Source organism: Haliaeetus leucocephalus, unplaced genomic scaffold, assembly GCF_000737465.1.
Source record: "Haliaeetus leucocephalus isolate CR32 unplaced genomic scaffold, Haliaeetus_leucocephalus-4.0 Scaffold0, whole genome shotgun sequence".
Taxonomy (NCBI): Eukaryota; Metazoa; Chordata; class Aves; order Accipitriformes; family Accipitridae; genus Haliaeetus; species Haliaeetus leucocephalus.
In genome coordinates this window covers 506,933-525,751 of record NW_010972436.1, presented here as the reverse complement: position 1 = coordinate 525,751, position 18,819 = coordinate 506,933, and the positions used below count along the sequence as shown (strand labels likewise).

The 18,819-nt window shown below is 44.2% G+C and overlaps 1 protein-coding gene across 1 annotated transcript; it reads right to left on the bottom strand.

Moving 5' to 3' along the window:
* Positions 1-1,396: 1,396 nt before the first annotated feature.
* Positions 1,397-18,763, bottom strand: DESI1 (desumoylating isopeptidase 1). Its single transcript, XM_010585018.1, has 6 exons — positions 18,521-18,763; positions 8,304-8,325; positions 7,333-7,402; positions 6,555-6,664; positions 5,645-5,767; positions 1,397-4,491 (listed from the first exon to the last, which is right to left on the bottom strand). The coding sequence occupies exons 1-6, from the start codon at positions 18,609-18,611 to the stop codon at positions 4,398-4,400; spliced, it is 510 nt and encodes a 169-aa protein (XP_010583320.1). The 5' UTR covers positions 18,612-18,763; the 3' UTR covers positions 1,397-4,397.
* Positions 18,764-18,819: the final 56 nt, after the last annotated feature.

The window sequence follows — 18,819 nt, the reverse complement described above, 5'->3', positions numbered from 1 at the left end:
ATTTGTGCTGAAAACTGTTGATAACACAGGGATGTGTTAGTTACTGCTGAGCAGTGCTTACACAGACTCAAGGCCTTTTCTGTTCCTCACACTACCCCACCAGCGAGTAGACTGGGGGTGCAAAAAAAGTCAGGAGGGCACACAGCTGACCCAAGGGATATTCCAGACTGTATGGTGTCATGCTCAGCATACAAAACTGGGGGAAGAAGGAGGAAGGGGGAGACATTTGGAGTGATGGCGTTTGTCTTCCCCAGTCACTGTTACGTGTGATGGAGCCCTGCTTTCCTGGAGATGGCTGAACACGTGCCTGCCGATGGGAAGTGGGGAATGAATTCCCTGTTTTGCTTTGCTTGCGTGCACAGCTTTTGCTTTACCTATTAAACTGTGTTTATCTCAACCCATGAGTTTTCTCACTTTTACCCTTCTGATTCTCTCCCCCATCCCACTGGGGCAGGGGAGTGAGCAAACAGCTGTGTGGGGCTTAGCTGCCCGCTGGGGTTAAGCCACGACAATAGCAAGCCAGCACCACATCTGAGTAACACAGTCCAAAATAACCGCAATCATGAATCTTTTGTTAAAGCCCCCTTCAGTTACAAGCCCTCTTCTGTATTACACTGATACAGACTGTTATACAAACAGCAAACTGTGTGGTTTATCATTTGGACGCCATCGATAAACTTTCAGAAGGCTGAACCAAGCAGAATTCATTTCTTCCCCAGAGCCAGGTATTTCCCCTGCTCCTTACCAGCCCACGGGCAGAAGCCTGATGGGTAGTGCTACATAATCCTCACCACTATCCCCTCTGCAGCTCCAGAGGAACCCAGGCATGAAGTCTACTTCTTAAAGCTGCTTTTTTCCTTTTGAAAGTAGTAGCATCAAGACAATCAGGAAAAGCTTAGAGCCTTTTCCTGTGTTTAAGCTCTATTGGGCCTATTCCTCAACAGCAGACATTAGACAATTCATTCTTGCACGCTGAGATGAGCAAGGGCTGCACAAACCCCGTGCTGACAGAACACCTACTGTCCAGCCTTCATTCACATCATCCAAGCTGTGTCAAGCCCCAGAAGTGTGGCCTTGGTAAGATACCACGGTGCTTACAGAAGCAAAATTTTCCCAAACTTAAATAAGAATATTGCCTGCGACCAGTTCTAGCAAAGGGCAGTAGTCACCGCTACTTCCAGTAGCAGCACCTGACACAAACTGCTCGGACAGTTTCTCATCTTGCACTTTCCAGCTGGGATCTGAGTGAAGATGACGACTTCTGGTCAGCTGCATTTGCTGGGCAGCTGTGTGGACACACACGTTCAAAGCGGAAAACTTGCTGTATTTCTTTTTATTGTAATAGAAAAAAAAAACACAAATAAAATCAAAACATCACTTTCTGTCTAAAGACATTATTAACATTTTTTAAATGGCACGGGGGAACCCCAGCAATACAAGACAGAACAGTAAGTGTGGGCAAAAGGGCTCTGTTCCCTTTCAGGAGTTCAGTCTCCCTGCCCCTTTGTCAATCAGCTGGCTGAAATTCGTCATCTATATACAGTTACATACACTTCTCAGTCTAGTTTGTATTCCTACAGGTAGGTATGGCTGGGTGGAATGCTGGGTGCACAGTCCTGCAATTTACACATAACCATCTTTGGAGAAAGTGGGTTTCCTAAGAGGCCCACAGGGTACAGAGGTCTCATTACCCAGTAAGACCAGGTAAAAAAGAGTCCCTCCTACAGTTCTTTTGCCACGAGACACAGAGTAGGTCCCAAGCCCAGGAGACCCTCTCGGAGCTCCTTGCCTATTGCAAACAGTATATAGCCGAGTGAAATTTTACCCAGTGGCCTTAAAGTAGCAGCATTATCTCTGCAAAGGGGCTGCTCAGGAGGGGAAAAGGCAGACTGCAAAATGCACGGGGTGAACATCTTCCTTTTTCTTCCTGCCTCCCGAGAGGACGTAAAAAGTCCTGAAGCAGGCAGCCAAGCAGAAACCAGGCTCAGGACCTCTAAAGTGGTGGACATACAGGGGATATCCTCATTGTGTAAGAGTGTGGGGTAGAAACTGTGGCACCAGTGCTTCCACCGCAGGCAGCTGTGCCTGAAGTGATAGTTTGCTGAAAGACAAGCAACCACAGCTGTGCTGCTTGCAGGTACCAAACCAGCATACCTAGATGTTGGGCTGCACTTTATCAGCTCGAGTATACCCGTCCAACTGAGGAAGCTCCAAGATCTCTAACGTGCTACAGCATTTTGTGGCACAGTCCTGTGTGTGTGTTAAGATTAGAGACTGGTTACTCTTCACAGAACTGGTATGAGAAAAGACTGGAGAGAATATACATACAGAACAGGAAAACTAAGCTACGGCTTAGCAGAAAACAAACACTTACCAATCCTTCCTCCAGAAGCACAAAAAGGCATTCATAAATGACTTATTACAGAATGCTTTCTGCAAACAGGATATTTTGATGGGGAAAGATTGAAAGCTTTTGTATAAACCGATCTGCACTAACTGCTACAGCTGTCTCCAAGTCCAGCCCATCAAATGAAATGCTTAAGGAGAAGTTGATGGCACAAGCAGAGAATGAGAAGGAAAAAAAAAAAAAATCTAGGCTGCAAGGGCCACTGCTGTGCATTGAGAGCAGGTACACACAAAACTGCAAAATGGACTGACAGTACCCTATTTCCACCTGTGTAGTGACTCCACAAGGTGCAGGGCAACAGAGTATTTGACAGAGTGACTGAACTGCAGTTTTGCTCCATTGCAACCCCTCAAAAATATGAACCATTATAGTCCACACTGAGTAACAGCATGAGAAACTTATCAAACTGTATTATTCTGGGAGAAAGAGCCCAGCAGAGGAAAGACATCTCCTTTAGGTATGCAGGAAGTTTCCAGTGCAGGAAGTTTGAGATGCAGGACTGAACTTGCAGCAATACTCTTCACACCAAAGCCCTGGACAAAGGGCTATACATTTGCATAGATGCTTTTTCAGCAGCATCTGGGACATGCAATCCGCATTTATGGAGCATCAGAAATATTCTGGGGTTTGTCCGATGTCTTTCTTATGTTCCTTCCTAAATGTAACTGCTACTAAAATTTTCAGGAAAATAGTGTAATTACATGCATGGAAAGAAATCAGCGTGCCTATTCTTTCATTCCCCTGATCTTCTTCCACTGCAAATAATTGCAAAGCTATAAGAATCTTAAACTAGAAGATGCAGTATTGATACAATCTAATGTCAATCTAAGGACAGGACTGCTTCTGCATGTATCCCAATAAACTCCATTGTTCCATAGAAAAGCTTAATTTTACTCTTCCTCATATTCTTTACATTTGGGGAGACCTGCCACCTATTTCTCTTACACTTAGGCAGAGCCCTCTCTGTGATGTGCTTGACTGCTTTGGAAAAGACAGCAATATCAAAGAAAGTTGGAACTCCTACTGTGTCTGCAAGCAACTAGATATTGAAGGCAGAATTGGTCCACCTTATATTATCGTGCAGTTGCCATGCTATTCCTGCCTTACTGTACTGTAACTCTGGCTTGGTAAAAACAAACAAACAAACAGCTCTTATGCAAAGGTAAATAGTTATCAAGGATCTGTCTATCTGTGGATAAGCTTACATGCGAGAAAAGGAACATTTTACTTTCATGTGAAATTTTTTTCTACCACTTCTACTCATCAGATTCTGTTCTTTCAGCTGGTTCTTTCCCGTAACTCTTAGATCTAGCATTACCAGGCCCTTTGTAACCTTCAGTTCCAGCCTCCCTCCCACACACAGCTAATCCCATTGAAAGTTTCAACTTTGGAGTGTGACACTGATACACAGTTCAGCTTGATCACCTTTCCCACATAGCCGTGCCACTGCAAATATGCTAATCAGATGAGTTCAGCTTTTCCCCTGAGCAAATAACATTACATCAATGAAATACGCCGAAGACTAATCCTGGGACACCTTCACTTCCTAGGCTACCAATACTTCCTTTGCCTTTTTGCTACAGACTTCAGCAAATACCCCCATAATATAGACAGTGATAGAAGAAAGAGATGCAAGCCTGCAAGGGATGGGTAGGACATCCCCTTGTTTACTCCAAATTGTGTAATGGGCCCTTGAATGCTTACGGAATGAATTCCCACTTACCGGCATGGGAGTTACTTAGAAAGTGTCAGCCTACTCGGACAAGACAGCCTTTATAAATTAGTATAATACTATTAGAAATTATGGCAATCTTTTTGGTAGCATTGTCTTACATGCACCCTGATAAATCCTCTCCCTAGGAAATTTTAAAACTTGTCTTGTAACTTCTGTAGAGTTAATTCTGATGGGAAGTTATAAAATAGAAATCTGGTAGATTCACGTTTAAAAAGGAAGAGGCCTGGTGAGGCTGGGCACACTGGGTCACTCCTGTTAGCTCTGTCCGTTATGTCTGCTGAAGGTATTTCCTCCGGGTGGCTGGATCTGGACGGAGTCCAGGAGGGGCCTTAAAGCTTGTCCAAAAGGTCTGAGAAGGGAAAGAAATAAACATCTCAAACAACTTACTTGATGAACAACTTTTCCCATTTACTACTGAAGTGCACTCACTTCCTAGAGTGGAATCAAACCAACATTGTAGAAGCAAATTTGAAGAACAGACTTCCACTACAAACTAAAGCAAAGTAATTTAACCTATTAAAGAGAGTTTACTGTTCAATAACTAAGAATCTTAAACATGATTTCATACAAGCTAGTTCTGAGTCCTAACACACCCAGACTGCTAATGTGGTAATACTGTGTCTGAAACTGGCTTTTAGTAATTCATTCTACTTAAGTGTGCAAATGAAATCCCTGTTATGCAACTGCAGTGCTCCATTAAGTACTACATCAATATTAAAGACTGCGAGAAGAATAGCCTCTAGCTCCCTGATAAGACAATGGTTCACCACTCACAGAATAATTTCTGCTGCAATCTGTAGCACCTGGTTTATCTTTCACTTTGACTCACTCTGTTATAGACTTTATCTGATTTTGAGAGATCTGAAGCGATAAGAGCCCAGGGTAGAAGACATGTGTCTCCCAAATAACGTGGTATACCATTGTTAGGAGAAATAAGACCTAAATGATGGAGCTTAAATCATCCCACTGGGATTCTCACTAGCTGAGAGGTTAAAAAAAAAAAAAAAAAGGTTGAGCTAAACTACCAGGCAGGAATTCTTCATTTCCTCTTTTTCCATCCAGTCCTAGCTTTAAAACTGCAGCATTAATTTTAAAACTACATCTCCCCTGCCTCTTCACAAGCAAAGCTGACACCTCCACTGCAATTACGGTGCTTGGAGTAAGAAAAGTGACCTTTAACAGATCCTGGTTTCCTAAGGCAGAAAAACTTGCACCATTTTCTGAAACTTTCTATGCTTGTCTGGTCACATGCAAGAGACCATCACAAAATAACTAGTTTTAACTTAAATGTAGAAGAACAACCTTCTGTTTTCTTAGTAACGTCAGTGCCAGTCAACACTTGTAGTGTTGTAAGTGTTGAAGTAAAGCAAATAGCATCCTCCCCTTAATCTTATGCTGGTTCTCAGAGAGACCTAGCAGAAACTGGTACAGCTGGCTCCGTCAAGTGTTTAAGCATTAGCAGGAAGCAATACCCTACAGAGAGAAGCAGCATGCATACTCACGTAGCAAGAACTTCAGCTGGAAGGTCAGTAATGTAGGAAGGGATTTTTCTTCCTGTCAGGAACTGTGCCACTTCATTACTGAATGTGTTGCAGTTATGTTCAAAGAGGTTATAAGACTCTCCTCTGTGCCACAGGAAAGGAATTGAAACAAAAAAAGACAGTCTCAGCAATAAATCTAACAAGCAGAAAAACTTAGACCCCTTGTGAGGAACATCTCCTTACACTAACGCTTTTTTCCCCACAAAGAATTCTAAGGCAAATAGGTAAATACAGACATCAATTCACCTTCAAATTCAATTGAATCAGGGTGGAAAGTGACATCGCTCTGCATCACTGACTTTATACAATGTTTTTTTGGAGGATAAGTGAGGTCAGGTTTCTTCAATTAAAACCACAGAAGGAATAACAAGAAATCACAAGGAATTATTGACATCAAAATATAGCCAGAACGCTAAATGCTGCTGTTTCCTATTCTTGCAAGAAGTAGACTAGACTCTTTAACAGTCAAGGCCTTGCTTTTACTCACCTGAAAATTGGCAGCTTTACTAAAACACTTCACCTATGACTCATGGGGCAAAGCACTATTTACTGAAATATTTCATATAGTGCCTTCATTTTCCCTGGTGATTCTCTCAAAGGCATTTCAGGCATTACTCCATTTTACAAAAAACAGTGTGAAAGACTTCCTGGCAAAATGCTTTCCCAGCCTAGCTCAAGGCTGACACAGAGGGTTGCCTAGCTCGTACCTCCTTGTGTATTGGTGCATCAGTTCCAGTCTCGTATTTGGACAGTACCGAATAATACAGTAATGTGGGCAGGATTGGTTTCATAATACCTTCCTCCATTCTGCACCCCTCCCCTTAAAGGCTTTTTTTGTTATACAGATTTTATAGTACAAGTTGCTACTTACCGGAACATAGATTCCCCCAATGAGGAAAGATATTCCAGAAAAATTTCTTCTGTGACTTCAGTGTTCCCCAGGTCAACAACTGAGTCTGGGGGGCCAAGAAGTGTCCCTCCCTGTAAAAATTAACAGCCAGAAGACAATGTTAAATGGACAGACTGAATGCTTTTGGAGGACTCTACTGAATATAGCTATTGTGACTTGTCCAGGCACAAAAGGAGGAACTTTTGGTATGTATGTCAAGGAAAAAGCCCTACTGGCCTCCCCTGTTCTGCACTCAGAGAATGAGAAGTAACATGCAACTTACATTTCAGCTTGCATACTTGGCTCTTTGTGCTGAAAGCTCCAAGTTATGGCAAAATTCTACCTTAGAAGAATGGCCCATCAGTTTTGCCTCTCCCAAGAACACAGAGGTCTGACAAAGCACCGTGATTTTTTTTTTTTTTTTAAATCTTAAAAAGGATGCCTTGAGTTGCCAAGTCTGCATGTAAAACCTATCGATACAGAATTAGACAAGGTGTCGCTCTGGCAATGCAGCTGCAGAAGATGTCTTGGATAGATAGACTCTACCAGCAGAAGCAACCCCCAACCTGTATTTAGTTGGGCTTAAACTTACTGCCTATGCTCCCTTTTCCTCAGATGCCCTGGGCAACCATGGCAAGCAGCCACATCTGGCTGAATTCAGAAGCCTCTTGCTGCTTTCCTAAAGGACAGTGACACAAGCAATTCTGATCAGGTAACCCTATCACAAAATTATCTTACCAGAAAAATAAGTTTAACTTACAGGTGCACAGCTGGAGATTCCTCCACTGCCATAGAAGAACTCATCCTTATGGACTATTATGGAGGTATGCCTGCCACAGAGAACAAAAGCCAAGTAAAACAAAGGAAATATTTAACCTAGCACATAAGTCACTGGTAAATTTATGTGCTCAAGGACATAATGAAGTGAATAACTGAAAGAAAAGGTCAATGTATTTCTGTGAGCAGGAACAGGATCTGCTGGGACATGAATGGATATGGAAGCAATGATTATCAAGCCTACTGTAACTCTGTAAGCAGTTGGGAAAGAACACGCTTAGCTAGGTGCCCAAGCATGAAGGAACATAGGAAGAGAGGGACTTTTGCACCAGCATGAGATCTCCGGCAGCCTCTTTCAGCTAAAGGGTTGAGGGTGAAGTCACAGAGATAGAGAGACACTCTGGACCCTGCTGACTGAGAAGGCCAGACAATCACTGGAGATGGATCAATAGAGAGGAAAATGGATGGACAAGCGTTTGGGGTTTTTTTGCCTTTTTTAAAAAAAAAACCTTAATATGAATTATAGCAAATTGGGGGGTGTTTTGCAACTGAATGTAGCCACTGCTCTTATGTGCCAGAAGGCCTGATTCTGTAATACCTTCTTCCCACCTACTCTTTTGCTCTCATGTTTAGTCATGCCTGCAATTAGAAGACAAAGTGCTTGGGACAAGGACAACATCCTACCCTTGAAAAAGTGTAAAAGTGCACTAAAATGCAACTACTACCAACGCTTCTTTCATGGGGTCCACTGAGCTTTGAATGGAGAAGTTTAACCAGCACTTGACTGTCCATCATCTTACTGTCAATCTGTATTCAGGAACAAAAAGTGCCTTGGTCTTTCTTCAGCACCAAAATGTTCTTAAGATCTGAAGCATATATAATCTCATATTGAAAATACTTCCTACACCACACAGTGTTTAACACACATTATATAATTTAAATCTAGTCACTTACCAGATGCCATCCAGCTGTTTCCCTGTATGCAGAGAAAAGAACAGTTATTAGCAACGTATCTTCCAGATTCCAGCCTATTTTCTGTCAATCACTTAGGAACCTTGCTTATTATTTCACCACGACAGTAATACCACAGAATTGCTTCTGTGGTATTATTCCACCACTCATCCCAGAGTTGCTTCTAAAGAAACAGAATGTCCTTCTTTCAAATGAACTACTCCATCCACACTACTGCTATACTTTTTTCCTCCTGCATGCAGAGGTGGCAATGCTATCCTGTCCTGTCAGTGCTTACATTCCTTGGGCTTTTGTCTACAGACGAAGAAAAGAAACCTTTTCCTAAAATTAGAGTCTTCAGTCAGAACCAGAAGAGTTGAATTTTACACTGATTTCATAATTGCAGGCAGTTAGCCAGCACTGAGTATTCACTTTTCTTTTTCAGTAACTGATGAGAGATCCGACTTGAACATATGATGTGTAGTGATAGCCTCTATAATCTATTCCATGGTTTCCTCCTTTTCCTCCCCCGCCCTGCCCTTAAAAATTAACAGTTTAAGTGGTAGTTCGGGCAGAAAAGTGCAGGGTTGAAATTTATACAAGTTATAAAATTGTGTTTTATGGAACACAGCAGCAAAGACTTGCTTCAGGCACCACTAAATTGATACTATCATTGCGTCTTAGAGAAAAAGTCCCTTCTGAAATGCTTTTACGGTTCCCTGGAAATGGGAAACCTAAACCTCTCCATGTTCATGGTAGGGTCTCAAGATCAAACCTCTCTTCAAAGGGTCACCAGCTGTTACTGCTCTAGGCTCAATTATTTTATCTATCATAACCTAAAGGCTTGGTCCCTGGTATCGTGCCCCTTTGCAAACTTGCAGGCAACAACAGCATGCTATGACAGATGCGCTATAACTTTATTTTGCCAAACAAGGTCCACAAGACCCAGAAAAGTGGATTTAGAACAGAAAAACTGTGTGCATACCAACATTTGGTATTCTCCTGAACCCAAGCAGTAGACCGAGTGCTCCTCTTCCCTAGCTTCTGCTTGCTTGCAGCAGGCTCCTGACCCTTTTAGTCAGCCTCCATGTGTAAGTGCTCTCCCCCAGCAGACCACTTTCCACACCACTATCCTTTATACCCAAGCAGCACCTCTTTCAAGGTGTTTTATTGTTATTGTTCAACTTTTAGATACCAGAATGTGATGTGATGATCTGCTGAAGTCATCTGCAGGTTTCCCAGAGCTAGATAAAACCCACTGTGGCCATGATAAAAAAAGCCACCTGAACAGGGCAGGCACTGTTCTAGTGAAAGTTTGTTCAGAAAGCACTGATGGGTCAACTTTCGGCCAACAGGCTTTGCTCTGGTTTGGATACCATCTGTCTGCATCACACCAGCCTCAGGCCTCCCAAAGCTAGCCACAGTTCTTGCTTCCCGAGTTCTGGGCCATTATGTCTAGATATTATCCTCCTCCTTTAAATGCAGCCTCAGAACTGTGGTCTTTTTTGTAATGTTTTATTCAGATGCTTATGACATTCAGGCTTTTCTTAGCTATCTTGAGGGCCACTGCCTTAACTGACCTTAACTCAGGATTTGGCTGCATCCCTCAGCACACAGTCAGCCTTGCCTCTCCCTAGCAACTATTCCACCAGGCACCCTGCTTGTATTCCCACAGCTTATGATGCTGAAAGTGCACTGTGACTGCTTTTCAAAGGGTGGAATCAGATGCTTAACGATATATTATTCCACTCATTAAAAAAAAGTTTGGTAAAAACAAAGCTCGACTCAGTTGCATTCCCCTGCTCTTCCCCCACGATTCCCAAAGAGGAGGCAGAATGTTACACACTGGGCCCCAGGTAGCTTATCAGGGACCCAAAGCTAAACGATAGTTTGACCGAGCAACGTTTCATCCCTCAGCCTCCAGGATGCTGGCTGCTCTGCTGAAACTTTAACGGTCACTCTTCTGTCAGTGTCCAGCTTCTTCTAAGGTATCTGGTGCAGCAGCAGTGATGGGGTACCTTGTCCCTATCCCACTTGTTCTGTGGAAAGACATTCTCTGATTGTCCTTACTTAGATCAGTGCCACAGCATCAATGGCCTACAGGGAGGCAGAGGCATTGCCATTGCCTTTCCCTTTCTGTAGGCAGAGGTTCTTGGGGTATTCATCCTTTCCTACTCCTCTGTCACAGCTGCTTTGGTCTGTGAGTGCCAGGAGTGAATATGCTACTTCGAAGAAGCAGTAGTTCTTCACGAGTTCTTTCTCTTGGGCAAAACCAACTTTCTGTCATCATCAGGACTGGGTAGAACAGAAGAACAAAACTGATGAGGCTAATCCTTCAAGAGTTCTGGGAAAAAGATGTTTATATGTCCAAGTAAGGAATAAAAAGTCACTACCATATTTTTTCTGCTCAAGTCTGAAGGCGATTAGACACAGAGATAGGTATGTGCTTCAGACGAGGGTCATATAAGAACGGAGGCAGGGAAAAGGCGATTGTGACAATAGAGACATCAGTCGAAGTGAGCACACACAGTTTGGAAGTAGGTGGACTGATCTGTCACCGCCGTGGATCACAGCCAGGCAGCAAGCATATTCACTGTCAACCCGTCACACAGAAACGTAGGCATGGAGTAGGATGAAGGCCAAAAGATAGTAGCAATGATGACAGAAGCAGAGCAGTGTGTTGCAACATCTCAGAAGCATTTGCTGCCCCTTTTGCATGGCCTACACTGTTGCGCTCTTTGATCCTCATGGCCCTTGTTCTACACCTTCCCCATCAGAGCTTTCACCTTGTGCTCTAGAGCTGCCAGAAACCAGTGACACTGCAGGCTCACCAGTAACACACAAGATAGGGTATAGCACACTGCCATAACTTTAGCAGCTGGCCTACAATAGGCTCTACTGCTTGGCTTTGCATAGTTAACATTCTGCATATCTGTTAATAAATTATTACACATTTGTTCAGAATAAGTCACTGTTTTCCACTAGAAACTTGAACTTTATCTTTCAGGGCTGAGAAACAAACTGTTTCAAAGGCAGCACTTACTAGAATTATACCTGTCCTTTTGCATGCTAAATGGAAAAAGAACATCTTAATATTTACTTTCACACACATTTCCAGCAAACAATGATGAAAGGCTTTCCACAAAGTTGCCACTTTGCACCTAGATTCTGTGTGCAGGTGAAAGAGTTACAGCAGATGCTGACAATGTCACAGGTGCTGCCAGGAACCTGCTCATGCAATTACAATACCTACTTGAAAAGACCATTGCAACCAAGGCTACCACACACTGGGCTGCTCTAGCAAGACTGCAGCCAGCAGCTCAAGGGAGGTGACTCTTTCCCCCTATTTGACATTTGTGAGACCAAATCTGGAGTGCCATGTCCACTTTTGGATCCCCCCAGTACAAAAGACATTGACATACTGGGCTGGAACATCTGCTGTATTGAAAAGCGGCTGAGAGAACTGGTCTGTTCAGCCTCAAGAAGAGAAGGCCAAAAGTCCTTATTGCTGTCTACAACAACCTAATGGCTATGGAGGAAAGGGAGCCTTGTTCTACTCAGAGGTGCACAGTGAAAGGCAACAGGTGCTAGCTGGAAAATGGGAAATCCTCAACTCAGTAAGAGGAGAAAAAAAATTACCATGAAGGTGGTCAAACACTGGGGCAGGGGTCCAGAAAACATGTGGGATTTCCATTCATGGAGATACTCAGATCTCAGCTGCCCAGGGCCCTGAAGAATCTGCTCTTGCCAGATTTACCTTGAACAGCACCTCCAGAGGTCCCCTTCCACCAATGCCATTCTCTGAACAAAATTGTATGAACAAAACCCAAACTGAATTCAGGAAACGGACTTTGTACCAAACTGCAGTCCAACCCTAGGGGGCTCCTCTGGCTGCTACACACAAAATCTGTAGCCAACAACAGGCAGCAGCTACCAGGGCAATAACAGAACAGCTCTTGGCAAGTAAAGCTGCCTATCTTCCCAAGGCAGGTCTGTCTGAGGCTGCTCAGCTAGGTCAGTTTGTGCCAAGCACTGGTTTGATGATCTTAATGGAGCTGCTGACCTGCTAGTTTTGCTTAGCTCTTGTAAGACATTAACCAGGCTGGCATTGTGGAAAACACATGCCAGATCTGCAGCACTGATAACAATAAGGCATCCATGGTAGCTTTCCAGCCTGCTGCAGACAAAATAAAATCCCTTTCTGCCACTGGTGGACTATGCTTGGTCAGAGGCAGTGCAAGCCTCTCCAATGACACCACCATTGGGGAATCCCATGCCTAAGAAACTTATTATTGGCCACATATGTATCACCCAGAGACATCCAAGACCAAGAACTTTTGGTATGCTGCTGCAGTTTCCCATGCTGCACAGCTGGCTGTTGTCATCTCAGTTCTGAACTGACTGACAGAGGAATAAGTCAATGGCCACCAGCTTCCGAGGAACGTGGGCAGCTCCCTTTCCTGCTGCTCAGCAAGAATCTCAATGTTTTTTGTCTGTTGCATCATGTAAGAGGTTCTGTACAGACCTTCATGGACACAATCATCTTCCTCCTGAAGTTTTGCCTCTCTTGGTGATCCTCCTATATGACTCTTCTTGCCTTTCTCTTGAGATGTTGCACAGAACACGTGACAGCTCACAACCACTGTCACTCCTGACAAACTCACATAAAGCAATCAGAGCAGCCTGCACTAAGGAGGTATGTCTTGCCTTCTTCTGGACATTGTCCACTATACACAAAATACATTGCTTGCAGCCTCTGAAGGCTTGACACACATACCAGCCCCAACAGTACGATCAAGCAAGGATCGGCACTGCCCTGTTTCCACAGCCAGCTGCCCAAGTGAGAGCCTGAGTATGGTATTGCTGTAGCAGTGCTAAGGCAAAAGTTGTATCCAGGTCTTGTAGTGACACTTTCCAATAAAGCTGCTTCAGGCAACACTGTCCAGCTTAAAAAAATAGGTCAGGCTTGCCAGGGAGCCTCCCCAAATACTCCTACAGTGCAATAGAGCTTACATCCCTTAGTCAACTGAGTGGTCTAGAAGAAGGGATTGCAAATACCATCTGGGATACTGGCAGACATCATCATGTTTCATGTTCTTCCACTCCTTGCCACAACACTCCAAACTCCCATGGCATGCTGCAATGTGGGCAGAACTATATGCTGGTACCGCCACCAAAACCAACACATTACTCAGAACCTGAGGCTGTCTATAACTATATAGAAAAATCTGATTCCCCAGTAATTTCCATTTGAGCTGCAAAAGCCTTTAAATTGCAGGCACTACCCTTCACTCAATACCTACAGCAAAGCTAACCCAAATGATGCACATGCATATAATGCAGAATAGGAACATCCTGATGGGATGATACTCTTTTGCGCATCTAATGTTCATCCAGGTAAAACAGAGAAACAACAAGATGCCTAAAGAGCTTAAATATTTCAAGGGACAAAGAGCTGTTGAGCAGGAAAGGGTGTCACAAATTTAGATGTACACACTTAATCATACAACAATTAGTGCACATGATCAGGTTACCAGGTATCAGTTGTCCCACCCTGACTGCCTGTGTGCAAGCTCAGCCTGAAGTAAATGTGAAGCAATTCAGCTTAATTTGATCTGCTTCCATTACGAGCTAACGCAAGTCAAGGTACCTTGTGTTTGTCATAGACCACAAACATGGACATGAAAGTTACTGTGTCATATCTGTGAGAGTTTAGGGTGATAGCTTGTTAGTCTTCGGAAACCTGATCACATACCTGATCTTTAAATTTTTTTTTTTTTTCAATTGCTAAGGTGCTTATATGGATCTTTCCTGCAAATACTGACTAGAACTCAGGAGGGGATGCCAGTTCAGCACCGATCCGTGTGTTTAAGCATCTCAAAGATTCAAATTGTTTGAATGAGGCAGAGTATCATCTGGCAAGAAAACAAGGGTTTTTTATTTGCTGTTATTTTTCTTTGTAACATTCATAGCTCAAATACTTTCATGGTGCCTACATGAGCCAGAAACCTATGAGAAAAATACAACATTCAAATGTATTAAACAATTCCAGGACCCTCAGCTTAGTCACAGGAATGCGGAGAATGAAGTAGATTTGTTTGTTGTACAACTGTTTCAGGAGACTGTCATTGTTAAGATATGAGGGCATTTTGAAAGAAGCAAGCCTGCCCCTATAATTTTAGAATACAATCAAATGGGATTACTTCCATGCTTAGATTTATCTGGAAGGCCAAGCAGAAGGGAGATTAGACATTCACCAATCTATTTTACTGGCACAGTTAATTTGTTAATCTTGAGGGCCACGGAATGTAGTTTATTCCTGTGCATTTTAAATATCAAATGAAAGTGGCATTTGTATATTCATCAAATTATTAGACTGAAGGGCAGAAGAGTTCTGAGACGAAGGAATTATATAAGGAGACGGGTAGTTTGTTTACCCCATTCAGACCTTAGGCCATCCACCCCTCAGCACAAGAAAAACAGCTGTTCCTCAGCTGTGAAGTAAAGTAGTAATAGGAAGCTTAGTATTTTTAACCACATATCTATGCTCTGCAATGGATATGCAAGCTCCAGAAGACCCTAAAAGACCCCCCAAAAGTAGTGAACTAGTCTCCTGTGGAACTGGAAGCAATACAATTTGGTCAACTAGCGTGGATATTTCTAGCAGTGTGTTGCTTTGCATACTGTCATAATTTCCTTAGGCCAACCCATTAAGATTCCTGCCCTTTTTGAATTGAAAATTATCCTAATTAGTCAAGCACTTTCTCCTATGTGCTACCCAGGGTGCTCAAGTGAAGCAAGAAAACTAATGGAGAGGGAAGAGCCTGCTTCAGTTCCCTTCTCCCTGAAGTGCCTAGAGAGACCAAGAAGTAGGCTAGACTGGGGGAGGGTAATGCACTTGATTTTCACGAAATCCCTAGCAAATGCTCTGGAGCAAAGCTGATGGAATCTCACACTGGAGCAATTCAAAACTCTTCAGAATAGGTGGAGGAGAGGCAGAGTAATGCACTGGGTCTAGAAAAGAGGAACAAAGCAGAAGGTACCTCCTTCTAGCAGTTACCTTTTGCGCCCATTCTTTCTGGGCTGTTAAGTCCCTACAGCTGAATGTACCACTTAAAAATGTCAATGGATACTAACTCCCCATCAACTCACTGATAATTTATACTACACTGAGCCAAAGCTGCTGTGGTAAACTAACCTCCTGCCCATTCTGTGAGTCACATGAGCAACAACCTCAGCTACAGGACAGGGGAACTTTGAGAGCTGCAAGACATTGTTCTTTAAACCCATGATGCAATAGAATTTTAATCTTCCTTAGAGTTCTCTGCCTTTGGACATCTACTTCAAAATCAGCACTGCAAGCTGAACTATTCTGTTTTCCTCTCTACCCTCCACAGAATCAGCTGGATTATGTTTTTAGCCTTGGAAACAGAAATCTCATTGGATTCAGGTTAACATGTAGCTGGACAGACAAATGTAGTCTCACAGACTGAGAATGGGGTAGAGAGGGGGAACAGTACCTGTAGAGAAGATGCACGTAGAGCAACAGCACACAAAAATTAAATACGCTGCTTCTGATACCAAAGGCAATTGAACTACAGTATTTGGTCATGTATACTTTAGAATAGAAATATCACTGAAAAACTACAGGAAGCTCACAGAAAAATAAGAACAACAGCAGGATGGGTAGAAAAAGAGTAAACTTGCCAAGAAAAGTGAAGAAGTGCCCAAGGGACACAACTAAGTCACTCTAAAGCCTCCGATGAACAGTGCTGCATAGCTCTGCCTTCCAGGTTCATTATTCAATGACAATGGAGAGAACCGATACTGAAAAAGTTAGGATAACGCTTAGTAGTGAGAGCTGATCCTTGAATGCTGTACTGACATAATCCATAATACCTCTGGATCTTATTAGCACAGCTGAAGACACCATGTGGTGATGCTCTCACAGTGGTCAGCCCCGTAAGAAGGAATTAATTTCCTTCTGGCAGGGGGATCTCAGCTTCTGGTTTTGAGGATGCTAGGAATTGATTTTAGCACAATCAATTACTGTGTTTGTTTCTTCTCTCTAAAACACATGTATTTCACTATAGGCAATGTTACAGAATGATCACTCAAAGCAAAAGCATTGTTTCCATCAAACTTGGCATCTACGGAAAGAATACCATAGGTAGAGATGACAAATGTTTAGCACTAAATCATCTAAAAAATCCTTTCCTCTTCAACTTCTATGACTTTCCCTGGTGATGTACAGTTTGTGAACATCACTGACAAAAAAACTGGAACAATAGCTATTGACCACCTTAAAGTTGATGCACAGAGAAGCAGCAACAGTTTTTGTTGTTCTTCAAGAAAAAAAAAAAAAGGGGTGTACATGAGGCAACAGGAGTACTCTCTCCATCATTTTGCTCTTGGGGAGGTTTCTAAAATAATCTGGAGGAATGACAGAGCTGAGTGTAAACGCAGAGAAGATACTTAACTTGAAGGAAAAAAGGAACAAACAATGATTTGTTTTACAGACAATCCAGTCACTGGATCCACATAACCCCAAATACTCTGCAGTTTGCGTTGTCACTGTGACCACGCAGGCCTAGTTGGCCCTGTTCCATGAACACGTCTGAACTCAGCTAGTTACCAGGCAGTACTAGCAACACTTCCCACACTACCATGAGACACGTTCAGATTTTTAAGTTTTCTTTTTCATTACTCAGACTCCTAGAAATTTAGCACTAAACTGTATTGCAAGCATAAAGTTTTTAAGTTGTTGTTTGGTTAGCATACAAAGCATCAAAAATGAAGTCATGCACTAAGTGTTTTTACGTGGAAATTCAGAAAGCGACAAGATCCCAAGATTGACTTTGCGGGTAAGACAACAGCTAAAAAGCCTTCATTTGATCTGTGTGAAGATTGGCATGGAGATACATATAGTGACAACCTATCTCTGAACAAGTCTTTGCTTGGACCAACACTTTGAAATAAGACTGGTTAAAATCTGCTCCCCCCAAACACAAGTAAATCATGCACACATGTAACCCATATCTTAAGATTTATAACTCTTAGCATGAGATAAAACATGGCTATTATGAACTGACAGGTGAAAAGTTACTTCCCTGAGGGCTACAACAGAAGCAACTCTGACCACACAAAAAGTTCTGAGGTTATCCAGTGCAGGAAACACATCTCCCAAAGTTGCTGTTGCTGTCTGGCTAACAGAGGGCATCACATACAATCTCTATAGTATTTTCTTCTCAACTTTGCAAGCCTTCCGTTGACGTGTATGAAACCTCATGCTAAGAATTATTTGGACTTTCATTTTAAGCTTGCAGGAAAGCACAGAATCTCCTCATGGGACAGACGAGCGAAGCGAATGCCAACAAACTATAAAACAAGATTACACAGAGCCATCTGTTCAGACACTGAGCCTGCCGAGAAGCCTCTCGTCTCACACAGGCTGCTGGTCTGACACGGGCCAGAGTCTACGCGTAACAGGTATAAACCACTCTCTCATCGCATTCCTAATTCATGGTTCCAAAACTTCAAGCAAAACCTAAGCTTCCTTCGCCTCCCCAGTCCAAGGTTCAGCTGGAAACGCACACATTCTTGGTAAGACATACCACAAACTTTTAGGACCTCTCTGGAAGGAGAAGGTGGCTAGCTACACACGGCGAGCCCTGCGACGCCTCGCCCAAGCCAGCCTCACCACAACAGGGAGCTGCTCGAGCTCAGTGACCTTGTCAACAGCCAAAGGCTTTCTTACACTTCAGCCTCGTTGCCGAGGCATCGCGGCAGAGCCTTCCCTCACTTCAGGGGCTAAGGAACAGTTTTATTTAGCCTTCAGTAAACAACGCCAACGAAGCAGCAAAGGGCAGCTGGAGGAAGAGAGGCAGGACCGTCTTCACCTGAGGAGGCCTCACCGACGACGCCGGACGGCGGCAGGGATGCCGCAGCTAAGCCCCGCGCTGCTCCCGGGCACCGGGCCCCGAGCCAGGCCCCCACACCCGCAACTCCTGCTCCAGCCCCCTGCCCGCCGCCGCCACCGAGCGCTGCCCGCGCCCTCGGGGAGAGCGATACCGGGGCGGGGGTGGGGGGGAGAAGACCACCCCCGGGGCAGATTCTGGCCGCCTTTCCCGGCGCGGCGTGGCCAGGCCGCGGCGGTCGGTGGGGGCACACGAGCCCCTGGGTGGGACGGGCCGGTACCGGTGCCCCCGCCGCGCTCTTACCCAGCATGAGGGGGCTGAGGCGCCGGGCCATGCCCTTGGACAGGTCGTACACATAGAGCTTCACCGGGTGCAGGGCCAGCGGCTCCTCCATGGGGGCGCGGGCGCGGCCGCCGGGCGGCAGCCGGAGCCCTGGCGGGCGGAGGGGAAGGGGAAAGGGAAAGGGCGGCCCCGGTGCCGGTCCCGCCGCCGCACGGTTGTGAGGTGACAGACGGAACGGAATAGAAGGAGCGGCAACGCCTCTGCACATGCGCGGCAGCCGGCGACCCGCCGGGGGACCCCGTCACTGGGCCGTTATGCAG